The 20,508-nt window shown below is 55.4% G+C and overlaps 1 protein-coding gene across 1 annotated transcript; it reads left to right on the forward strand.

Annotated features, from left to right (window-relative positions):
* The first annotated feature begins 482 nt into the window (after nucleotides 1–482).
* On the forward strand, nucleotides 483–19,617 carry PDK2 (pyruvate dehydrogenase kinase 2). The gene is made up of 11 exons (XM_065422546.1): nucleotides 483–603; nucleotides 4,849–4,990; nucleotides 8,594–8,665; nucleotides 10,734–10,918; nucleotides 11,643–11,732; nucleotides 12,325–12,402; nucleotides 12,926–13,002; nucleotides 13,559–13,657; nucleotides 14,228–14,335; nucleotides 14,667–14,780; nucleotides 19,477–19,617. The coding sequence occupies exons 1-11, from the start codon at nucleotides 483–485 to the stop codon at nucleotides 19,615–19,617; spliced, it is 1,227 nt and encodes a 408-aa protein (XP_065278618.1).
* Nucleotides 19,618–20,508: the final 891 nt, after the last annotated feature.

Raw genomic sequence — 20,508 nt, forward strand, 5'->3', positions numbered from 1 at the left:
CAGGTGCTGGAATTTCCCTCACATCCTCTGCAGTGAAGACCGATGCAAAGAATGCATTTAGCTTCTCCTCAATGGCCTTGTCGCCCTTGACTGCTCCTTTAGGGGGGGCTATAGGGCCCTGGGCAGGAAAGGGTTAAGGGAATGGGGGGGTTAGGGGTGACTATAGGGCCCTGGTCAGGAGGGGGTTAAGGGAATGGTGGGGGGGGTTAGGGTGGGCTGTAGGGCCCTGGGCAGGAAGGGGGTAAGGGGATAGAGCGGGGGGGGGGGGTGGACAGAAGGGCCCTGGGCAGGGAAGGGTTAATGGCCGTGTCCCAGGTGGCACGTGGGTCTGAGCGCTCCCCATTGGCCCGCGGGGGATGTTTTTGAACCGCGATTGGCTGCGGGCGGCGGGGGGCGGGGCCGGCGCGGGATTGGCCGGCCCCGCCGCAGGCCGCTGTCAGTGGCACAGAGGGTCCCGGCGGCGCGGGGCGGCCCCGGGCGCGATGCGGCTGCTGCGGGCCCTGCTGGAGAAGGCGGCGCGGGCCACCGGGGCCCCGTCCTACATCGAGCACTTCAGCAAGTTCTCGCCCTCGCCGCTCTCCATGAAGCAGTTCCTGGATTTCGGTACCGGCCCCTCCCCCACCGGGCCAATACCCCCGGGCCCCTCCCCCACCGGGGCCAATACCCCGCCGCCCCTCCCCCACCGGGCCAATACCCCCGGGCCCCTCCCCCGCCGCCCCTCCCCCACTGGGCCAATACCCCCGCCGCCCCTCCCCCACCGGGGCCAATGCCGCCCCTCCCCCGCCGGGGCCAATACCCCCGGGCCCCTCCCCCACCGGGCCAATACCGCCCAGGCCCCTCCCCCGCCGCCCTTCCCCCACCGGGGCCAATACCCCCCGGGCCCCTCCCCCGCCGCCCTTCCCCCACCGGGGCCAATACCGCCCGGGCCCCTCCCCCGCCGCCCCTCCCCCACCAGGGCCAATACCGCCCGTGGCCCTCCCCCACTGCCCCACCCGGGCAAATACCCCTGGGCCCCCACCCCCACCCCCACCCAGGCCCCGCCCCCAGCAAATACCCCGGGCACCTCTCCCACCCAGGCCCCGCCCCTGGCAAATACCCCCTGGGGTCCTAGGCAAATACCCCCAGGCCCCTCCCCCACCCAGGCAAATACCCCCTTTGCCTTTTCTGTGGAGGTAAATACCGTCAGGTACATACAGCCTCCATCTCCGGGTGAATAGTCTCCTCCCCAGCCTGGGTAAATACTCTCTGGTTCTATCCATCCCCTTCCTCGTGGGCCTTTCCTCCCCCATGTATACACTCCCCGGGGTCCATCACCCCTCTGCCTCCTGCCTGTGTACATCCCCCTCCACCGCCCATCCGGGTCCCTGCCACGTACCCCCCAGGTCAGTACCCTGGGGGCTTGTGAGGGGCAGGCTCTCCCTCCACCCCTGTGAAGCAGTTCCTGGACTGTGGTAGTTACACCCCCCCCCCCCCACACACACACACATTGCCTGGGTACCTACCCCCCTGGCAACAGGGGCTGGGGGGGGCATGGGGCAGGAGGACTACAAACTCTTCCTCTTTCCCCATTCCCAAGGAGCAATTCCTGGACTGGAATAAATGCCCCCCCCCCCCCCGCTCCCTCCCTGGTGAAAGACCCCTGGGGAGGCAGGGGAGGGGATCCATGGGGCAGGTTGGAGGCAGGGCTGCCTTCTCCCTGCTCTGTTGGCAGTATGTCCTGAGCTCGGGACATTGCCTTTCCCCTCTCCTTGGGGGCACAGGGCTGGGCAGATCAGGGGCTCCCTGCTGTCCATGTTCACTAACAACCTGCTGGGGCAGGGGGGTAGCAGTGGGGCTGGCTTTGCCTATTCTCTTTGTGGACTAGTCCCTGGGTAAATGCCCCCGGGGACAGAAGGGAGGTTATTGGGGTGGGAGTGGGAAGCAGCTTTCTAGAGCAGTTCAGGGATTTTGGAGCGATCCCCTGCTCCCATGGCTTAGGGGCAATCTGGCTATGGGGCAGTGGTGCTGTGGGAGGCAGTAATGGAGTTGGGGGCGTAGTAGTGGCCTGATCAGGGGTCTGAATTCCTGAGGGGCTCAGACGGGGTGGCACGGGCTTAACACAGTGGCTAAGTGGTCCCCTCTTGTGGCTGGGGGGCCGATTTGCCCCTCTAGCTCAGTGGGTCGGGGCTTGGGCTTTTGGTGCCGGAGAGCACTGGTTCTGGCCCCGCTGGCGACGCAATGTGGGGGACTCATTACCAAGTTGGGGGGGGGGCTAGGAAAGGGCTAGAAGGACTATAGGGCTGAGAGTGGGATATGTGGGGGTGGGGAGCAGAAAAGCTCCCGTTGGCTCCTGTTCTCTGGGGAGTGGAGGATGTAGGGGAAACCAGTGGGTAGGGTGGTGCATTACATCAGTGGAGGGAGAATAGAGAGTGGTTTATTTGGACCCCCCTCTCCCCCCAGGCCATAGCAGGAGCTATGGGGGGAGGAGAGGATGGCTACGCTTATCCCTGGATTACTGTAAGGTTTGCCCTCCACTCTTCTAAGGGACAGCTGGGGGAGAGGATGAGAAGTTGGAATACACCCCATCCATCCCCCCCACACCACGTATTCTGCCCTCCCTCCCTGCTCTGGGGAGTCTGACTCTGATACACCCAAAGCCTCCAAGGATCCTCCCCCCTGGAAAATCCTCTTTGAAAACAACAGGGTGCTGTCTTGCTTTGGGGTTCGGGATATAGCCCCTCCCTCTCCAGACGGCTGCAGGCAGCCGCAGCCCCTCCCTGCTGCTTCCCAGCCCACTAGCTAGAGCAGGGGGGTCCTGGGTTCTGTTCCAGGCCCTCCCTTCCCGGCTCTGAGCCTCAGTTTCCCCCTCAGTCGCATGGGGGTAGCGAGACCGAGCCACGTTCCGGGGGAGGCTGGGAAGATGGATTCACTGATGTACATGGAGATCCGTGGTCTGAAGGAGATAGGAAAAGGCGAAGAGGTTTATTGCCGTAAACTATTTGAAATGCACCACAGCACCCCCTTCTCTTCCGGCTGTCGTTCGACGTGTGCTGAAAGGGGGAGGGTGCCTGCTCATATCGGATCCAGTGCCCTCTGCCGCGTCCTAGAACCGTTCCAGCCCCCCAGCGCTAGCCGTCCTCTGTGTCCATTTCGTGTGGCTTCTCTTTCCAGAACAAATGACAGGCCTGCCGGTGCTTTCAAAACGCTAGCTAAAGCCCCTGCCGTACCTGGCTGGCTTGCGCTGCACGGCAACCTGCTGACATGCATGCTGCTGTGTGTGAGTGTGTGCGAACACACGCGCGTGTGCTTTTCTCTCCCTTCCGCTAGCCACTTGTCTTCCGAACAGTCTGTGCCGTTGTTTAGATAGAAACTGCCAGGGATGTCCGAACGTGCAGTCGCTCAGGTTACATCTGTACATTTGTGTGCGTGTGGGTTAAACACACATACACGTACCCCCGCTACTGCTCTCTCCAGAACTATGCCCTTGTTTACCAGCCTCCCACCTCTTCTCTTCTCCCTGCAGCTACTTTATAGCCCTGCTGTGATCTAATAATCGCCCCCTATTTTTTTTCCTCCTCCGGACCCTCCTTGAGCATCTTGGCCCGTGTCCCTGTCACCCGGGTGCTTTGGGGGTGGGGGGAGGGGGTTGGTTGGATTCCTTGCAGAACTTGGAGCTGCTGCCAATGAGGCTGTTAGTTTCCTTTCTGCTGGCCACTGTTGGGAGTTCCCCGGTCATTAAGGCTCCTAGCGTCTGTCTGTCACTCGGTGGCAGGGCAAACCTCTCCTTAGGCAGCCCGCAATCGTGCGGTGCTGTGCTTAGGGACACGTCAGAGCTCAGGAACAGGCAGCGATGCTTCAGGACTGTGTGCGCGCTGAATGCCGCGCGGACCACGTGTGCCAGGCTCTGGTCCCTGGGGCCACAAGGACCCAGCGATGCAATTTCTGTGGTCCCTGGGGACCCCAGTGCTGAATTCTCTATTGCAGGGTTTGATTCCAGAGAGGGAGCCTGAGAAATGGCTCCTGGACCCAGGGAAGGCAGCCAGCGTGCAGATTACCCACTCCCAACCTGGGGAGGCAGTGACGAAAAATAACCGTACAGGACTCTTTGGAGTGATGTGTACGGATGGAGGGATCCGAGGCACAGAGAGGTTAGGTGACATGCCTGAGGTCACTCTGTGAATCAGTGGCACAGCCAGGCAGAGACGCCAGTCTTTTGCTCAAACCACTAGACGACCCCACCTGCCCTGGCCTTGTGGGTGCATGCCTTCAAAGTGATGGGAGTATTCTCCCCATTTCCCACGCTGGGCAGTAATGGGCTGCAGCCTGGGGTTCGCGTGCGACCTGGCTTCCCTTGTGAGTCTCCTAGCCAGTATCCCCTGCTGGAGCTCGGCAGCTGGATGAGGTGACTCTGGTGGAGGGAGCAGCATGGAGGGGGTAAGCAGCAGATGAGAAGGGCTGGTATGCGATTGGGGGTGAAGTGATGGGGACAGCTTTCCTCCCCCTCCCCATCCTGAGAGCTGTGCCCAAGACCCTGATGGAATTCAGCCAGTTGCAAGAGAATGTGGCCTAGTGGTTAGATTGGCTAAAGCTGTACTCAGTGCGGGTCTGAGGTGTAATGTTTATGGATCAGCGTGAGATCCTCTGATGCAAGGGGCTGTGGTGGGGGAAGGGGCCAGAGGAACCAGGTAAATGCTCTGGGTGAGCACCTGATCCCTGGGAGTCCAACAGGTGGTCTGATGTACCATCCTGAGCTGATATCGGGGACAGGACAGGTGGGTGTATCCTGAAGGGATAGGTGCCTACTTCCCCATCATCAGGCTGGGGGTCACTGAGATCCTGCTCTTCTAATGGTGGGGCTTCTATCTCTAGGGTCCAGCAATGCCTGCGAGAAAACCTCCTTCGCCTTCCTCCGCCAGGAGCTGCCTGTCAGGCTGTCCAACATCATGAAGGAGATCAACCTGCTGCCAGACCGGGTCATCAGCACGCCCTCGGTGCAGCTGGTGCAGAGCTGGTGAGTAGGATAAACTGCCAGTCAAGGGGGTGGGGGCGGGCAGCTAATCTGTGTGTATGTGGGGGGCATGGCACGGCTAGCCTGGGGGGGAGCATGGCACTGCTAGCCTATTTGTGTAGGGAGGCACTGCCAGCCTTTCCATATCCCACCGCACCCACCAACTCTCCTTCTCAGCAAGCCCCTTGCTCGCCTGGTCTGGGTTTACATGTAACAGATGCAGGAGAAGAATGAGGATGGCAGCTCAAAGGCCCTGCCAGGCGAGGGCCTCTGGAATGGACATACTGAGTGTGTGGGTGTGAAATGGCACGAGGGGGAGTCAAATCGCAGTGGTAACTGGGGAGGGCTGGGGGCTGAGACCATTCATATCCAAGAGATCACATCTAGACTAGGGGCTCGTCTACACTTGAAATGCTACCGTGGCATAGCTTGCCACTGTCGCGCTTCAGGGTAGGGACTACCAGCGCCAACGGGAGGTTCTCCCATCTGCGTAGGTACTCCGTGTCCCCGACAGGCGGTAGCTAAGCTATTGGAAGAATTCTCCCATCGCCCTAGCACTGTCTACACTGGGGCTTAGGTCGGCTTAACTACGCTGGTCGGGGGTGGGGCTTTTTCACAACCCGGCGGGATGTAGTTAAGCTGACTCAATTTTCTAGTGTTGACCAAGCCTAGGAAAACAGGTTGTGTGTACACTCGTTAGCGACTGCATTTTGACCTCTAGTGTAGACAGGGCTTAACCCCTGTAAAGAACAGCTAGCTGACAGATCACGCTGAGCAACACCTCTTCCTAGACTAGACCTGGGCCAGCAACGGACCAGCTCATTAAATCGCGCCAGGACAATGGAACATCTGAGCAGGATCAGCCCAACACATAACAGTTGGGGGTTTTTCACTTAACGCTTTCCCCAGCTCTGGGCAGAACCCGTTTGGGTTTCGCTGAGGAGCAGGGAGATTTCCAAACCGCCCTTGGCTTTCTAGGAATCAGGGGAAGTGCGTGCTCCCTGTTACTCCAGCTGTTGCGGCGCCCCCGCCAGGTCACGCTGGGTACTGCAGTTTGTGGGGCGGCGACTGTATTTAACCCTTGAAAGCCTGCCGGCCTGCAGCCCATGCTTGGATTTCTTCTTCCCCCTCGTACTGGTTTGTTGTCATTTCAAAGGCACCAGCTGCTCTGGTCAGGTCCTTATAGGTTTGGGCCTCTGTACCCCAACAGGAGGGGGAAGAAATAGGAAATGTCCCTTTAAGATCCCCCCCCAATACCCGGCCCCTGACTACCAGACAGCAGCAGCCTGAACTTTGTCCTACATTGGGGCTTCGGGAATCACGTGACAGCTTGTTTGTGCAGCCAGCGATTTCCTCTTTCCCCTCGGTGTTCCTGGTTCCTGCGGCATCCGGCAGGGCCAGAGGCTGCCCAGACCAGCTGAATCCCACTCCCCCGGGAGCTGGGGGGCAGGAGCCTGAGTTAATAGTAACCTGGCCCTTGCCTGCAGCTGGGCTGGAATTTGCCCTCCTGGAAGGTGCATTCCTGCATCAGTGATCCCAAGGGGCTGGCCGTTAACCCTTTGCTGCCTGCTCCAATGGCGGCGGGGGTGGCTTTTAACCCTGTGCTGCTCCTCGACCCCTTTAGTATTAATCTGCAAGGTCTGAGCACCCCAGAGGTTCGAGGGGCTGTGACGTTAGGGGTGGCTGGTTAAGCTGCCACACGCGATTGTCACCTGTGCGTGGGTGCGTCTTCAGCCCTCCCATCTGTTCCTTCTTCCCCCACCCCATGTCTGTTTAAGCAGCCCCTCCTCAAAGGGGCCAGGGAGGTCCCCTGGCTGCACCCCTCTCCAGCATGGAGCTCTGCGGTCTTTCACATCTGTTCAGGTGGCTTGACCCGGAGACCCACGGGAGCCCCCATTGCAGCGCCCCTTAGAGCGCTCAGTGGGGTTTGCTGTCGAGCAGCTTCTCCCACCCCTCTGAGCCTCCGAACGCCAATGCCCTTGCAGCCCACCTGCTATTCCAGCCCTGGGCCCTCTACACAGCTTTGCCAGTGCCTTTCCATCCTTCCCCCCCGTGGCTCCCCTGATGCCCTGGGCTCCCCACGTATGTCCATGCACCTCAGTCCTTTCTTGCAGCCCCCCCTGCTAGTCCAGCCCTAACCTTCCCACACCCAGTTCTACCAACATGCTTGAGTGCTACAGGGGTATCTAGACTGCTCCAGTACCCTGACCTTCCCACATCCCTTCCGTTCCAGACCAGCCAGGGCCCTCCTGCTACTCCAGTCCTTGCTTCTCATGGCGTAAGCCCCACACCATGCTGTGCTGCATGGTAGCTCTGGTGATGGGGCCCACATGAGCACTCTCCTTCCACCCCTCATCCCCTTGTGACTGGTGGCGGGATCTGCCCCGTCATCTCTGGCGGTGAACCGCTCCTGTACTCCTCCTCCTGCACCCTTGGGATCCCGTGATCAAAACTTCCTGTTCTTTCAGGACCGGTGCCTTTGCAGCTGCTTCCCTGTAACCTACATCCCCAAGCAAATATAACACAGTCCTGGGAAACCATTCCGTCCCCACGCTTACAGCCAGCCTGCTTAGGAGTTTGCAGCTGTCATGGTGCCCCCTGGAAGGAGCTGTGTGTCTGGAGGGAAACTGTGACCCAGGGGAGGGGACAGGCTGCTTGCTCGGGGCTCGCCTGGCAGACGTTCCTGATAAGCTGAGCCTGCAGAGGGCAAGGTGCGCTGCATGTCCCAAAGCCTCTGGCAAGGTGCAGGCCTGGGAAGTCGCTGGCCCCCGGCTGCTGCTGCTCTGTGCTCCTCCTTCACCCGTTGTACTTCCTATCATGCAAGGCTCTAGGCTAGGCCCGTCTCTCCTGTCCCGCTGTGGGAGGAGGGCTGGGTGACCGTGCTCTAGGGAATGGTAGGCAGCGGGTGAACGAGCAGCTCTGCCTAGCCTGGGCTCCCAGACATGGACCTCGGGAATCTGCAGTAGCAGGCAGGGAATGCCTTTGATTCAGTAGCCCAAGCGGCAATGGCTGCAGGTTAAGATCCTGGCAGGTGAAGCTAAGCAGGGTTGGGGTTTGGATGGGAGACCTTTGCAGAAAGCCCCAATGCTGCTGGAAGCTGTGGGGGTGGCTCCGTAGGAGGCAGCCTTCCCTGTAATTCAGCACTAAACCACTGGCTGCTGCATTGCATGGGGGGGCTGTGTTGCTGGGGATGCCAAGCAGCGATCCTGCCTGTTAGAGATTCCAGAGTGTTCTCCACTTCCAGCCCTAAACTCTTGTGGGGTGGGTGTGTGTGTGTGTGTGTGTGTGTGTGTGTGTGTGTGTGTGTGTGTGTGTGTGTGTGTGTGTGTGTGCACTGCTGCTGCTTCCCACTCCAGAGCTGGCTGCATTTCAGCAGTGGATGAAGCAATTCCTGTTTGTAAAGTGCTGTACCTAGACTCTGTGAATCCTCTCCCCCCCCACCATGGAGGCGGGTAGTGGGGCATTGCTGTCCCACACGGGCTCTCGGGGGCGCCTGCCAGTTGAGGGATGGGGATCGGGGCCACTCTGCATTGATCCGTGCTCCCAGCATGTGGCTGTGGAATAGAAACGGAGCCTGCATCCCTTTTCCTCCCCACTCCCCCACAGGTACGTTCAGAGCCTGCTGGACATCATGGAGTTCCTGGACAAAGACCCCGAGGACCAAGGCACTCTGGGACAGTAAGTTGGGTGTGGGCTGACTGGGAGGAGGGACCCTTCAGTCATCTCGTCTGACCGCCTGTGTCCACAAGCCAAAGGCTTTTTCCCAGAACCTGGATTGAAGTGTATCTTTCAGATATCCAATCTCCGCTTGGCGACTCCCAGGGACCGAGAGTCCACCACGCCGGGGAGCTGTTCCCGTGTTGAATCACCCTCCTGGCTAGCAAACTGTAGCATATTTCAGGGCTGAATTGTATCTAGCCATTGGCTCTTGTTATGCCTGTGTCAGCAAGATCAACGCCCCACCCCCACCTAGCCAGTACCTTTCCCGTGCGCAGGTGCCAATACACCGTGATCCAAGTCACCTTTCAACCTGCTCTTCCATAGACTGAGGAAGTGGAGCTCCTTAAGCCTCTCGCTTCCAGGCTTGCGTCTCTCCCGTCCATCCACATCCTCCTTTAAGCGTGGAGACCAGAAATGGACACAGTATTCTAGTAGCCACCTTACCAATGCTGTACACTTGTCTATTTCTGCTTGAATTCCCTCTTTGTCTGCATCCCGGCATCACGTGAGGCCCCTTAGCAACAGCATGACCCCGAAGTCCTCCTGTGAGTTCTTGCTTCCCAAGACCTAGTCTCCCCTCCTTTAGGTGTAATCTGCTTTCTTTCATCCCAGATGAGTAAACGTCCCTTTGAGTGGATTAAATTGTGACCATTTGACCAGGCGACTCAGAGAGCTCTGTACCGTTAACCTGTCCTCCTCATTATCTGTTACCCCACACATTTTTGTGCCATCTTGCAAACCTAACCAGCAAAAATGTTATATGACTTTTATCAATCATCTAGAAGATCTCAAATAGCACCGGATCAAGAACCAGTCCCTGGGGGACCCTTTGAGAAAGCCCCACTCAGTGATATCTCCCCAGTAACAACAACATTGTCATTGAGCCGGCTGGCAATCCATCTAATGAGCGCCTCGTTAATTCCGTAAAACAATCAGAATGTCATCTGGTACTAAGTCGACCGCCTTGGAGTAATCTAAGGATACTATGCACAGTTACCTTTATCAACCAGACCTGTAAACTTGTCAAAAAACAAGATAACAGGTTTGTTTGATAAGACCTAGTTTCCATGAAACCCTGCTGACTGGCTTTAGTTGTATTGTTCGTCTCTAATTCTTTGATAGAGCAGTTAACGGAGACTCTGTTATTTGCCTGGGAATCACATCAGCCAGCGGATCTATAGTTCACTGGGTCATCCCTTCGCCCCTTTTTAAATATTGGGACTGCAGTGGCAGGCCTCCGATTTGGAATTTCTCTTGTTTTCCCAGATCGGTTAAAAATTAACACTAGTGATTCAGCTGGTTCCTTTAAGGCCCTTGGATGTAAGTTATATGGGCCCTCACATTCTTTCTTTTTCCACATGGTACATTTTCTATTCCAGTGCGATGGATACGTCCTCCTGCTTCATTCCAGATACACAACAGGAATCCCTAGTGAACGTTTTTGCCTTTTCTGTATTGCTATTTATGATTTTTACCATCTGCATCTAGCAATGAACTGATACCTGAGCAAGGGTTCCTTTTGTATGGCCGCATTGAACGGGGCAGTCGTGCTTTCTTGCTGCCCCACCCCCGGCTCCCAGATCCTGGCAGGGACCTCCACTCGGGCTGCGGTTGGGCTTGAGTGTCACTGAAATTTTATCACAGGTCCCAACTCCCTCCAGACCCCCTCCCCCTCTGCAATCCAGAGCTGAATTCCAGCTATGGCACTTCATCCATCTCTAATGTTACATGCGTCCTGGAGATCCATGTCAGCTGTGCGGTGGAATCTGCTCCGGGATTTCCCAGGCAGCTACGCACTGGTGAAAGCCCGCATTAGGGTTAGAATGGGGGAGACCTCCTTCAGCCATAGGGGAACCTGGACTGGATTGCTGTGCCTCCCTGGAATGGACTGGGGGTCTTGCTGTCCCCTGCCTCCTTGTTGTAGCCCTCTGGTTCCAGGCTCTGGGAAGCTGGCTCTATCCTCGCCTCACTCTATGATGAGCTGCTCCCATCTCACATGAACTAACCCCCTTCCTGCTCTCCCCAGGTTCACGGATGCCCTGATCACCATCCGTAACCGGCACAACGATGTGGTGCCGACCATGGCGCAGGGGGTGATCGAGTACAAGGAGGCCTACGGGGACGACCCCGTGTCCAACCAGAACATCCAGTACTTCCTGGACCGCTTCTACCTGAGCCGCATCTCCATCCGCATGCTGATCAACCAGCACAGTGCGTGACAACCGCCCAGCCAAGCCTGCTGTCTCCCATGGAGGGGAAAGGCGAGAGGAAGGGATTGAGTGGGCTGCAGAGGAGAGGTGGAATGAGGCAGGGATGAGATGCTGCGGTGATGGGCACAGTATTGAAAATGTGCAGTGTCTCTCCACCTTTCCAGATGACTGGACCCCTTTCAGGAGTCTGATTGGTCTTGCATATCCCAAGTTTCACCTCCCTTAAAAACTACTTGCTTGCAAAATCAGACCTAAAAACACAAAAGAGTCGCTGGAGACTATTACTGACAAATTGCCGACTTTCTCCTTTTTACCCTATAATTATAAAATAAATCAATTGGAATATTAATATTGTCCTTACATATAGAGCAGTATAAACAGGTCACCGTGTGAATGAAATTTTAGTTTGTACTGACTTTGCTAGTGCTTTTTATGTAGCCTTTTGTAAAACTAAGCAAATATCTAGATGAGTTGATGTACCTCCCGGAAGATCTCTGGGCTAGACGAGAGGGAATCAGGGAATAAGCAGGGAGATTCCAGTAGGGCACTGGGGCCGAGGGGTGGAATTTGTGGGTGGGTGGGGAATACTGGGACAGGGTAGGAGAGATGGAAACTGACACGCATACTTTTGATCCTTCTGGGTTCCCCCTTGGACTCGTATGTTTCAGTCTGTGCTGAGGCCCTCCCCCCTTCTCTCTCCTTCCCCTCCGTCTCTTTCCATGCAGGCCTGCTCTTTGATGGCAGCACCAACCCGGCTCACCCCAAGCACATTGGCAGCATTGACCCCCACTGTGACGTGTCCGAGGTTGTGAGAGGTCTGTGCCCCGTAATGGCGGAGAGGCAGCATCCCCACAAAAGGGTGGTGGGCCCTGCGTGGTGGAGCGCAGAAGGCTAAAGGGTCTCACCAAGATGAGGTTGCACTGGGGTCTCGGGAGGGGACACTGGCTGGCTCGGGAGATCAGCAGGGGGATCCGGTTCTGATCCGTGCCAGGCCAGCGGGGCCTGAAGGCTGTTTGTTTGGAAGCCTCTCTGTGTGACGAATTTGGTAGATCTCAGCCTAGGTGCCGGTGGACAAGCATTCACCTGACAAATGTCAGACTGCCCCTGGGGGTACCCCAGAGACGCCAAGCGCTGGTGGGCCACAGTGACTGAGCTCCCCTTGTCCCTAAAAGGGGGTCCCTGTCAGGCAGGGGACAGTGGCACAGGGCAGCCTGGGGGAAGTTCACCCGGCTGATGCCCAGCTTGTCCTTGTTGGAGCAAATATCCCACTCCAGTCTGTCGTTCCCAGCGCTGTCCATGCTGAAATTCCTTGTCTCCCGTCCTGAGCCTGTCACAAGGGAAAGCAGGCTCCGAGCTCTGCTCTCTTGGGTAGAATCTGTGCCGATCCCACCTCTCCCTGTTCTCCAGATGCCTACAACATGGCCAAGCTGCTGTGCGACCAGTATTACATGACCTCGCCCGATCTGGAGATCCAGGAAGTCAGCGGTGAGTCTAGAGGGACCCGCAGCCCCTGGGGACGGGTGGGTGGGGATGCTCGTTGGGGAGCAGTTGAGCCCGGTGGGAAGGTGAGTTGCTTGTGGGGTGCAGGGGTTGGTAGGGAGCAAATGAGGACGAGGAGCTTTCTAAGGAAGCTGGCACAAGGTGACTGGCCCTTTACGGGGAGCAGGGCCCAGCCTGGCCCGGGACTGATCAGCGACCTCCCTGTTGAGACTGCTGAAATGGCGCCGTTGAAGAAGGGAGCTGCAGGAAGCAAGGTGGCCCCCGTGGTTGGCCGTATAGCAGGGGGAGAGACGCAGAGGAAAGGCCTCTGGGCCGCTGCTGCCTGCTTTGCACAGCGGGTAGCTTTGCATGTGTTCCTCTGAGAGTTTGGTATTTTGAAGAACAAAACTGCACCCTGAAAGACGGACCTGCGCCGTCCTTGGGCGTCAGTCCTTCCTGGGCTAGGGGAGTCAGGCCGACAGCTTACAGGAGCATTTCCCTTACAGCCGCTGTGTTCTTTCCCTTGTAGCCAACAATTCCAAGCAGCCAATCCGCATTGTCTATGTCCCATCTCACCTCTACCACATGCTCTTTGAGCTCTTCAAGGTAAGGCTCCTGTCTCTATGGTCCTTCACCTGTAGCGCTTCTTTCTCTGCAAGGAGGTGACGAAGCTGGAGAGAACCATGGTAGAACTTGGCATTCTGTCTGCCTGACCCACCGATGGTTCCCTGTAGTACGCACCGGAGTTTCGAGCTCCTGCCTCTGGCGGTGGGTGAGGTGGAGGCCAGGGAGTACATGTATGAGGAGAGTAAGTTAAGAGATGGGTAAAGGAAAGCACGTTTTCAGCCACAATGTTAACCCGTGGAACTCATTTCTGCAGGATTTTTGCCTAGGGAACTAGCTTTAGTAAACATTTTAAAGAAGGAATCGACTCATCGGAAGTCCAGGACCACCAGGCCTCTGCTTCAGGGCATCTGCAGATGACCGGCTCAGGGTCAGGAAGGAACTTCCTACCCTTACAAATACTGCACAAATAGGTGCCTTGTGGGGGTTTTTATACCTTCCTCAAGTATCAGGGCAGGCAGCGGCCAGGCTAGAGGGGCTGACAGTCTGTCATTACAAAATCCCTGATGACCCGCTTCTTGTCTTTGTTCCCGCATAGAATGCCATGCGAGCCACTGTGGAGAGTCACGAGTCCAGCCTCCGACTCCCAACCATCAAGGTGATGGTAGCGCTGGGTAAAGAAGATCTTTCTATCAAGGTAGGTGGCCTGGCTGAGGGTCCGAGGGATAGAAAGGGACCCTCAGCATCAGGCTAATTCCCCAGGGTGCTCACTTTTGTCCTGGGAGTCCCCGGCAGTACAGCAGGTAGACTGAGGGCATGTGGGCTAGTGGATAATAGAGGATCGGGCAAGAGGACCCTCCTGAGTTCTGTTTGACTATCTGACTTGCTGTCCCCCTGGGCCTGAGACTTCGGGGAGCATGTGTGTGTGTGGGTATTTAGCCCACCCCCCCAATTGCTGTTTAGCTTCCCTTCTCCAGCGCAGCTCATCTCTGCGGCTTCTGGGATGCCCGTAGCCAGGCCTTGCTTGGGAGCCTCCCGCTTGAACCCTGAGGCTGTTTTCCCTGTTCTCCCAGCCGCACAGGGGCGTTTCCTCCAGTAAGGGGGGCTGGACAGAGCGCCCTGTCATGGCCTATTGATGCTTCTTCTATATCAGGCGCTGCTGGGCTACTGGGATTTCTCCCTGTGGGGGTGGGGATGGCTAACGCGCCACTGCTCAGGGCATGTGGGGGGTCACCAGGGGCTGCTGACACAATGTCCCGTCGCGCAGATGAGCGACCGAGGTGGCGGGGTTCCGCTGCGGAAGATCGAGCGGCTCTTCAGCTACATGTATTCCACTGCACCCACCCCCCAGCCTGGCTCGGGCGGGACACCCCTGGTACGTATCGGATCAAGTCGGGCCCCCCCGGGTGTCCCTGCAGGTGATTTTGTGGGTGGGTGAGTGGATGGAATTCCCTAAATCCTTCCAGGTAACCACCCTCCCCCTCCAGAGCCGTGTGCAGGGGATTTCAGTAAGCTGCTTGGATGGCATGGTGGGATGGCAGAGGGCCTACGTCTGGCAGCCAGGCCACCTGGGAGTGGGAGGAGGGCATGGGGGGTTCCTGATGTCTGGGTGGGGTGATGTTGGGGGAACTAGGGTCTGGTGGTCGGGCAGTTCGCAGAGACATCTGCAACCATAACCTCTTGTCATCTTCTCCCCGCCCCGCCAGGCTGGCTTTGGTTACGGCCTGCCCATTTCCAGACTCTATGCCAAGTATTTCCAAGGGGACCTTCAGCTCTTCTCCATGGAGGGGTTTGGGACAGACGCAGTCATCTACCTGAAGGTGCGTAAATCACCCCCCACGTCTCTCCTTCTCAAACCCGCTATTTCAGGCAGCTGCTCCCCAGAGGCCTCCCAGTCCTGTCAGTGACAGGCACCCCATGTGGAGGGGGGGAGCTAGAAGGAAGGATGTCCCAGTGGTTAGGGGGCCCGCCTAGGACTTCGGAGGCCTGCGTTCACGTTCCTGCTCTCCTACAACCTCCTTGTGTGACCTTGAGCAAGTCCCTTAGGGCTTGTCTACACAGGAAACTCTTCCCGGCTGCGCCAGTAGAACTGTACCGGTATCATTCCCCGTATGGACGCTCTTATACTGGAATAAGCGTGTCCCCATGGGGAGTTATACCAGTATAACTACACTGGTTTAAGGCTACATCTACACTACAGGGGGGGGTCGATTTAAGATACGCAAATTCAGCTACGCGAATAGCGTAGCTGAATTCGACGTATCAGATCCGACTTACCCTGTTGTGAGGACGGCGGCAAAATCGACTGCCGCGGCTCCCAGTCGACGGCGCTTACTCCCACCTCCCCTGGTGGAGTAAGCGCGTCGATTCGGGGATCGATTGTCGCGTCCTGACGAGACGCGATAAGTCGATCCCCAAGAGATCGATTTCTACCCGCCGATTCAGGCGGGTAGTGTAGACCAGGCCTAAATTCAGATCGTGGCTTATTCCAGTATAACTTTCCCGTGTAGCCAAGCCCTTAATCTCTCTGCGTCTGTTCATTGCCGTCTGTAACGCGGGGCTGGTGGCACCGCCCGACCTCATGTATGGACTGTGAAGATAAATGAAAGATCGGGAGGCGTGCGGACGCTACTGCAGTGGGGACCAGAGATAAGTGCTAATGCTGGAAGGATTTGCTGGCGGTCCCCAGCCCCTGGCTTTTCCTCTTCCTTTGTAACAGAGAAGAAGATGATCCCTGCCCCATGTCACTGACAGTGGGTGGAGTCTCCAGATCTTACAGCCTTGTCCCCATTGATGCTGTCCCTCCTTGGTGAAGTTTACGTGGGTCAGTTTCACTCTGTTCCTAGCCACTTCACTCGACGACCCCCCCACCCCCCCCCAAGGCTCAACCTGTCTCTCAGCCCAAGCATGTCTCCATTCAGGATCGATACCCGAATAAGATCAGTGACATAGCCAGGGTGACTCCGGTAGCCACCGGAGCAGGAGCTTGGGTCTGAGTCGGCCCTGCCCATGGCTATGAGCGGGTTCTCGGGATGTCATTTGCATGCTGGGTCATGCTGAGAGGTGATGTGTAACTGACAGACTCCTGGTTAGACTCCCTTGTACTCCAGAGTTAGGCGTCTAAGGGCTTGTCTGCATCAGGGATTTTTTGCTCTTAGTGAGTAGCTGTTTTAAGTCACACTATTATTAAATCATTTCAATATAAATATTCAGATATTAATAATCATATTAAAATCAGGTTTCAATCGGGTGGAAGCTTTGTAAAAGCTAATTTGAAAACATGTGCTATTGCAACTGTGAATTTTAATTTTTTTTTTATCACAAACTAAATTTTAAACACTATTGTTTTCCTCCGGTGCCACTACAATTAGGATATTGTACATACATTTTCAAATTGTTTTGGCTTATAGCCGTTTTGTAAAATTCAAGACCCTGATCCTGAGACTGCTTAAGCAGATACGTAACTTTACTCACATGCCTAATCTCATTGACTTCAGTGGGATTACAGTTAAGCACATGCCTAGGCATTTGCAGCATCTGGGCTAATACTGTATCTTTATTAAACTTTTATTTTATTGACATAAAATTTTTGAGCGAGACGAGGTGGGTGAGGTAGTGTCTTTTATTAGACCAGCTTTTGCCGAGGGAAGGTAAAAGCTTTAGAGTCACACAGATCTCTTCTTCACGCCTGGGGAAGGAGATCAGAGAGTCTGAGCTAAATACAGATTGGGACAGATTGTTAAACGTAAGGGGTTACCCATGTTGTAGAGGCCACTTGAAATGAAGTTGTCAGTTGAGGGTTAGGCTATTGTGTAAGGGGGTTATATATATATATATATATGGAGATATCCTATCTCCTAGAACTGGAAGGGACCCTGAAAGGTCATCAAGTCCAGCCCCCTGCCCTCACTAGCAGGACCAAGTACTGATTTTGCCCCAGATCCCTAAGTGGCCCCCTCAAGGATTGAACTCACAACCCTGGGTTTAGCAGGCCAATGCTCAGGTTTAGCCAGGCAGTAGGGTGGGTGAGTTACAAATTGTCGTAATGAGCCATAAAACCCCGTGGAGTGTATGGTTTTCAATGTCTAGCAGAGTTAGGAATTTAAGGTCCCAGGCTCACCTTTTGAAGGTGTTGTGTAGATTTCCCTTGAGGATGAGTATTGAAAGATCAGATCTGGAGTGCTCGCTTTGTGAAAAGTAAAAAAAAAATTAGGAGTCCTTGTGGCACCTTAGAGACTAATAAATTTATTTGGGCATAAGCTTTCCAGGGCTAGAACCCACTTCATCAGATGTATGAAGTAAAAGATACAGGAGCAGGTATAAATACATGAAAGGATGTGGGTTGCTTTACCAAGTGTTAAGTCAGTCTAACGAGATAAATCAACAGCAGGATACCAAGGGAGGAGAAATAACTTTTGAAGTGGTAAGAGAGTGGCCCATTACAGACAATTGACAAGAAGGTGTGAGTAACAGTAGGGAGAAATTAGTATTGGGGAAATTAAAAGTGCCCGTGGACGGTAGTTTTATCACTTTTCTGCATGAGTTCATTCAAGAGCGTAGTGATTGTCTGGTTTCACCCTCATGGTGGCTGTTGGGGCATTTGAAGCACTGGATGAGGAACCTCACATGTAGTGTGTAGGACCAGGAATCTTGACAATTGTGTTGGACGGGGTATTGATCATCGCAGCAATGGAGATACGTCTGCAGGTTTTGCATCTGTTGCTCAGGCAGGAGCTGCTGCTGCTTTGAGATGGTGTGTCCTGGTCTGTAGGAAGCTAGAACAACACTGCACAAAATCTGTGTCCGTTCAGAACAAAACTGCTGCGGTGTGAACAATGAAAAGTTATTTAGACTTTCAATGCAATACAAATATTCTCAACGACTTCGTTCTACACACAGGCCAACATTTTCAAAAATAAAGAGGAGCCTAAAGTTAGGTGCTTTGACAATCCCAGAGCCAACATAATTCAAGAACACACGTGCCATTGACCGCAAACCCCGATGGAGGCATATTAGCCAGGTTGAAGCATTTCAGCTTTCTTGACATGTGGGAGTTTAATATATTGGCTTCAAACATAGTCGGGGGTATCTGCTGATCGCTGTTGTGCCAGAGTTTGTGGTTCTCACGGCATAGATGTTGGTGCCCTGGTGCTGTCTTTTTCAACACAGATGCACATTTTGTGTGTGAAACTTTAGTAGAACAAAAATCTTTGTAAAACCTGAAATTCTATCAACAATCAGGAAGCTAATTAAGGGAAGAAACATCCACTACAGCCAATTATGGGGGGAAAGTAAAGAACTAGCAACACACAAAATAAAAATGATTAACATTTTTTAAAACACTTTAAAAAGTGATTTAGAACAATTAAAGAAACGCGTGGTTTTTATTCACCCAGCTGTAGCTAACCTCAGTATATAGACAGTCCCTTGATGCAACTGCTCCTGGCTTCAGTCCTTAGCTGGTGCATGGGGCAGGGGATCAGAAGCACTGTATTCAGACCGACCTTCGTGCAAAAACCCACCGAGACGTGATTAAAATCTTCCTTGTGGAGCTGGTGAGGAGTTAGAAGTAGAGCAGGTTGGAAGTTTTCCAACAAAATTAGTGAAATTCTTTTATTGAAACACAGGCAGGCTTCACGGCCTCTTCCCCCCCCCCCCCAAGCTCTAGGGGCCAGGCAGGCCCTTGTTGGCTCCCAGAGCTGGGGGGTTGTCAGAGTGACAGAGCCCTCTGGCTCTCCGCCCCTCCAGCAGCTGGGCATGGAAGGCTCTTGTCAGTTTCACAGGTGAAATTGACAGGAGCCTTCTCTGAGGTCAGCTGGGAAAATTCCCTTTCAGGTGTCCCAAAATGGAATCTGTCTTTAAATCCTTCCCTGTGAAAAATGTCACGGACTTGACATTTCATCCCAATGCACAATGAACCTTTTTCAGAAATGTGAAAATGTCCGTGGGAAAGGGATTCCCTTTCTCAGCCAGCTCCAGTTAAAAGCCCTGGGGAAACGAATGCAAGATCTGACCTGCAGAGACTGCTTCCCCCCTGCCTGCCCCTCTCTGAATGCAAATTGCATTCCAACACACACGCTTCGGTGCCAGGAAGTGAAGAATCATAGGGTTTCATTAGCAGAGTCTTTGATATCAAACTCCTGTATCAAGAAGGGAACCTACTGGTCAGAGCAGGGGCCTGGGAGCCAGGACTCCTGGGTTCCTTGGATGGAAGGCTTCAGAAGAGGGCAGAACATTGCTGATGCCCTGTGTCTGGAAGGATTCCAAAGCACTTTACAGGCTAACACATGGCATGAAATCTGCCTTGAGTAGGGACCAGGAGGGAAACAGCAGAGGTTGGTCTTGAACTGTTGTCCAGTTTCTACCAGAGGTCTCCTAGGGCTACTTCCTAGTGGCTGGCCGTGCCATTGGGAGGATGCTTGGAGGACATGGGGGTTTGGGGGCAGGATTCACTGCAGAGAGAGCACTTCTCCTGTCCACTGACGTGCAGTTACCTGGCTGCCTTGCGTCCCACAGGCCTTGTCGACAGAGTCCGTGGAGAGGCTGCCGGTGTATAACAAGTCGGCCTGGCGCCACTACCAGACCATCCAGGAGGCGGACGACTGGTGCGTGCCCAGTACGGAACCAAAGAACACCTCCACCTACCGGGTGACTTAGGCCCCCGGGGGTGGCTGGTGGCGCTTGGAGACGGAGATACCAGCGGGCTTGGGGCGGGAGAATCTATCCACATCACAAAAACCGCATCGGAAGGACTCGAGCGATGGACTCTTCCTATTGACCAGTCTGGCTAACGCTCCGCCCAGGAGCGGGAATGATTTTCTTTTTACGGTATGTAGCGTGCAGTAGCCCATGCCCACCACTGCCCGGCGTCTGCTGGGCTCCCCCCATCCTCACCTTTGAGAGAGCCGGGCAGGCTCCGGGCATTCCCCGTGGTTGGGGGTTTTACCCATAATCCTTTTATTCACCAGAGATCTGTTCTTTGCCTCCGCTTGCCACTGGGAGCGGGAGGACAGGAGTCAGGCTGTGGAGACGGCTTTTATGGTTACGGGGGAAACCAGCCCTCTGGCCGAAGAGTTTCAAATGTGGGGAGAGAGGATGGGGCAGGTGGGGAAGCCTTGTAGGTTTAGGTGTGGGGTGGATGGGGGCCCTGCAGAGAGAGCCAGGAGGGCCACGGGCTCCCACTTGGTCTGTTAGGCCGGGGGAGTTGGGAGCCAGGGCTGGAGCACCTGTGGGGCGGGGGGTGGGGTCCAGCTTGGGCACCAGAACAGCCAGTGGGTCCCTAGTACCAGCCCCCAGGTGTGGGGAGAGTCAGGTGTGTCGTGAGTGGTGTGGGGAAGGTGCAGGGAGCGAGGGGGCCTCCATGCTTGGGGGGGGGGGGGGGTTGGCCCAGGGGGCTGCCGGGAGGTGCCAGGGTTGCCCTTTCCTGAGCTGGGACAGTGGAAGGGCATCAAAGAGAAAGGGAGGGGGCTGTCCTCAGTCCTACCCTGCTGGGGTGGGGGTGGGGCTAGGCATTAGAACAGCCACCTGAGGGAGGAGATTGCAGTGGGG

Source organism: Emys orbicularis, chromosome 25 (genome assembly GCF_028017835.1).
Source record: "Emys orbicularis isolate rEmyOrb1 chromosome 25, rEmyOrb1.hap1, whole genome shotgun sequence".
NCBI lineage: Eukaryota > Metazoa > Chordata > Testudines > Emydidae > Emys > Emys orbicularis.

What these genes read in the sequence shown, in the direction of transcription:
- PDK2 (XM_065422546.1), top strand. Translation starts at nt 483, where the DNA reads ATGCGGCTGCTGCGGGCCCTGCTGGAGAAGGCGGCGCGGGCCACCGGG. An exon ending in GTGCAGCTGGTGCAGAGCTG is followed by an intron (nt 4,991 to 8,593) that starts GTGAGTAGGATA and finishes ACTCCCCCACAG; the next exon opens with GTACGTTCAGAGCCTGCTGG. An exon ending in TGCTCTTTGAGCTCTTCAAG is followed by an intron (nt 13,003 to 13,558) that starts GTAAGGCTCCTG and finishes GTTCCCGCATAG; the next exon opens with AATGCCATGCGAGCCACTGT.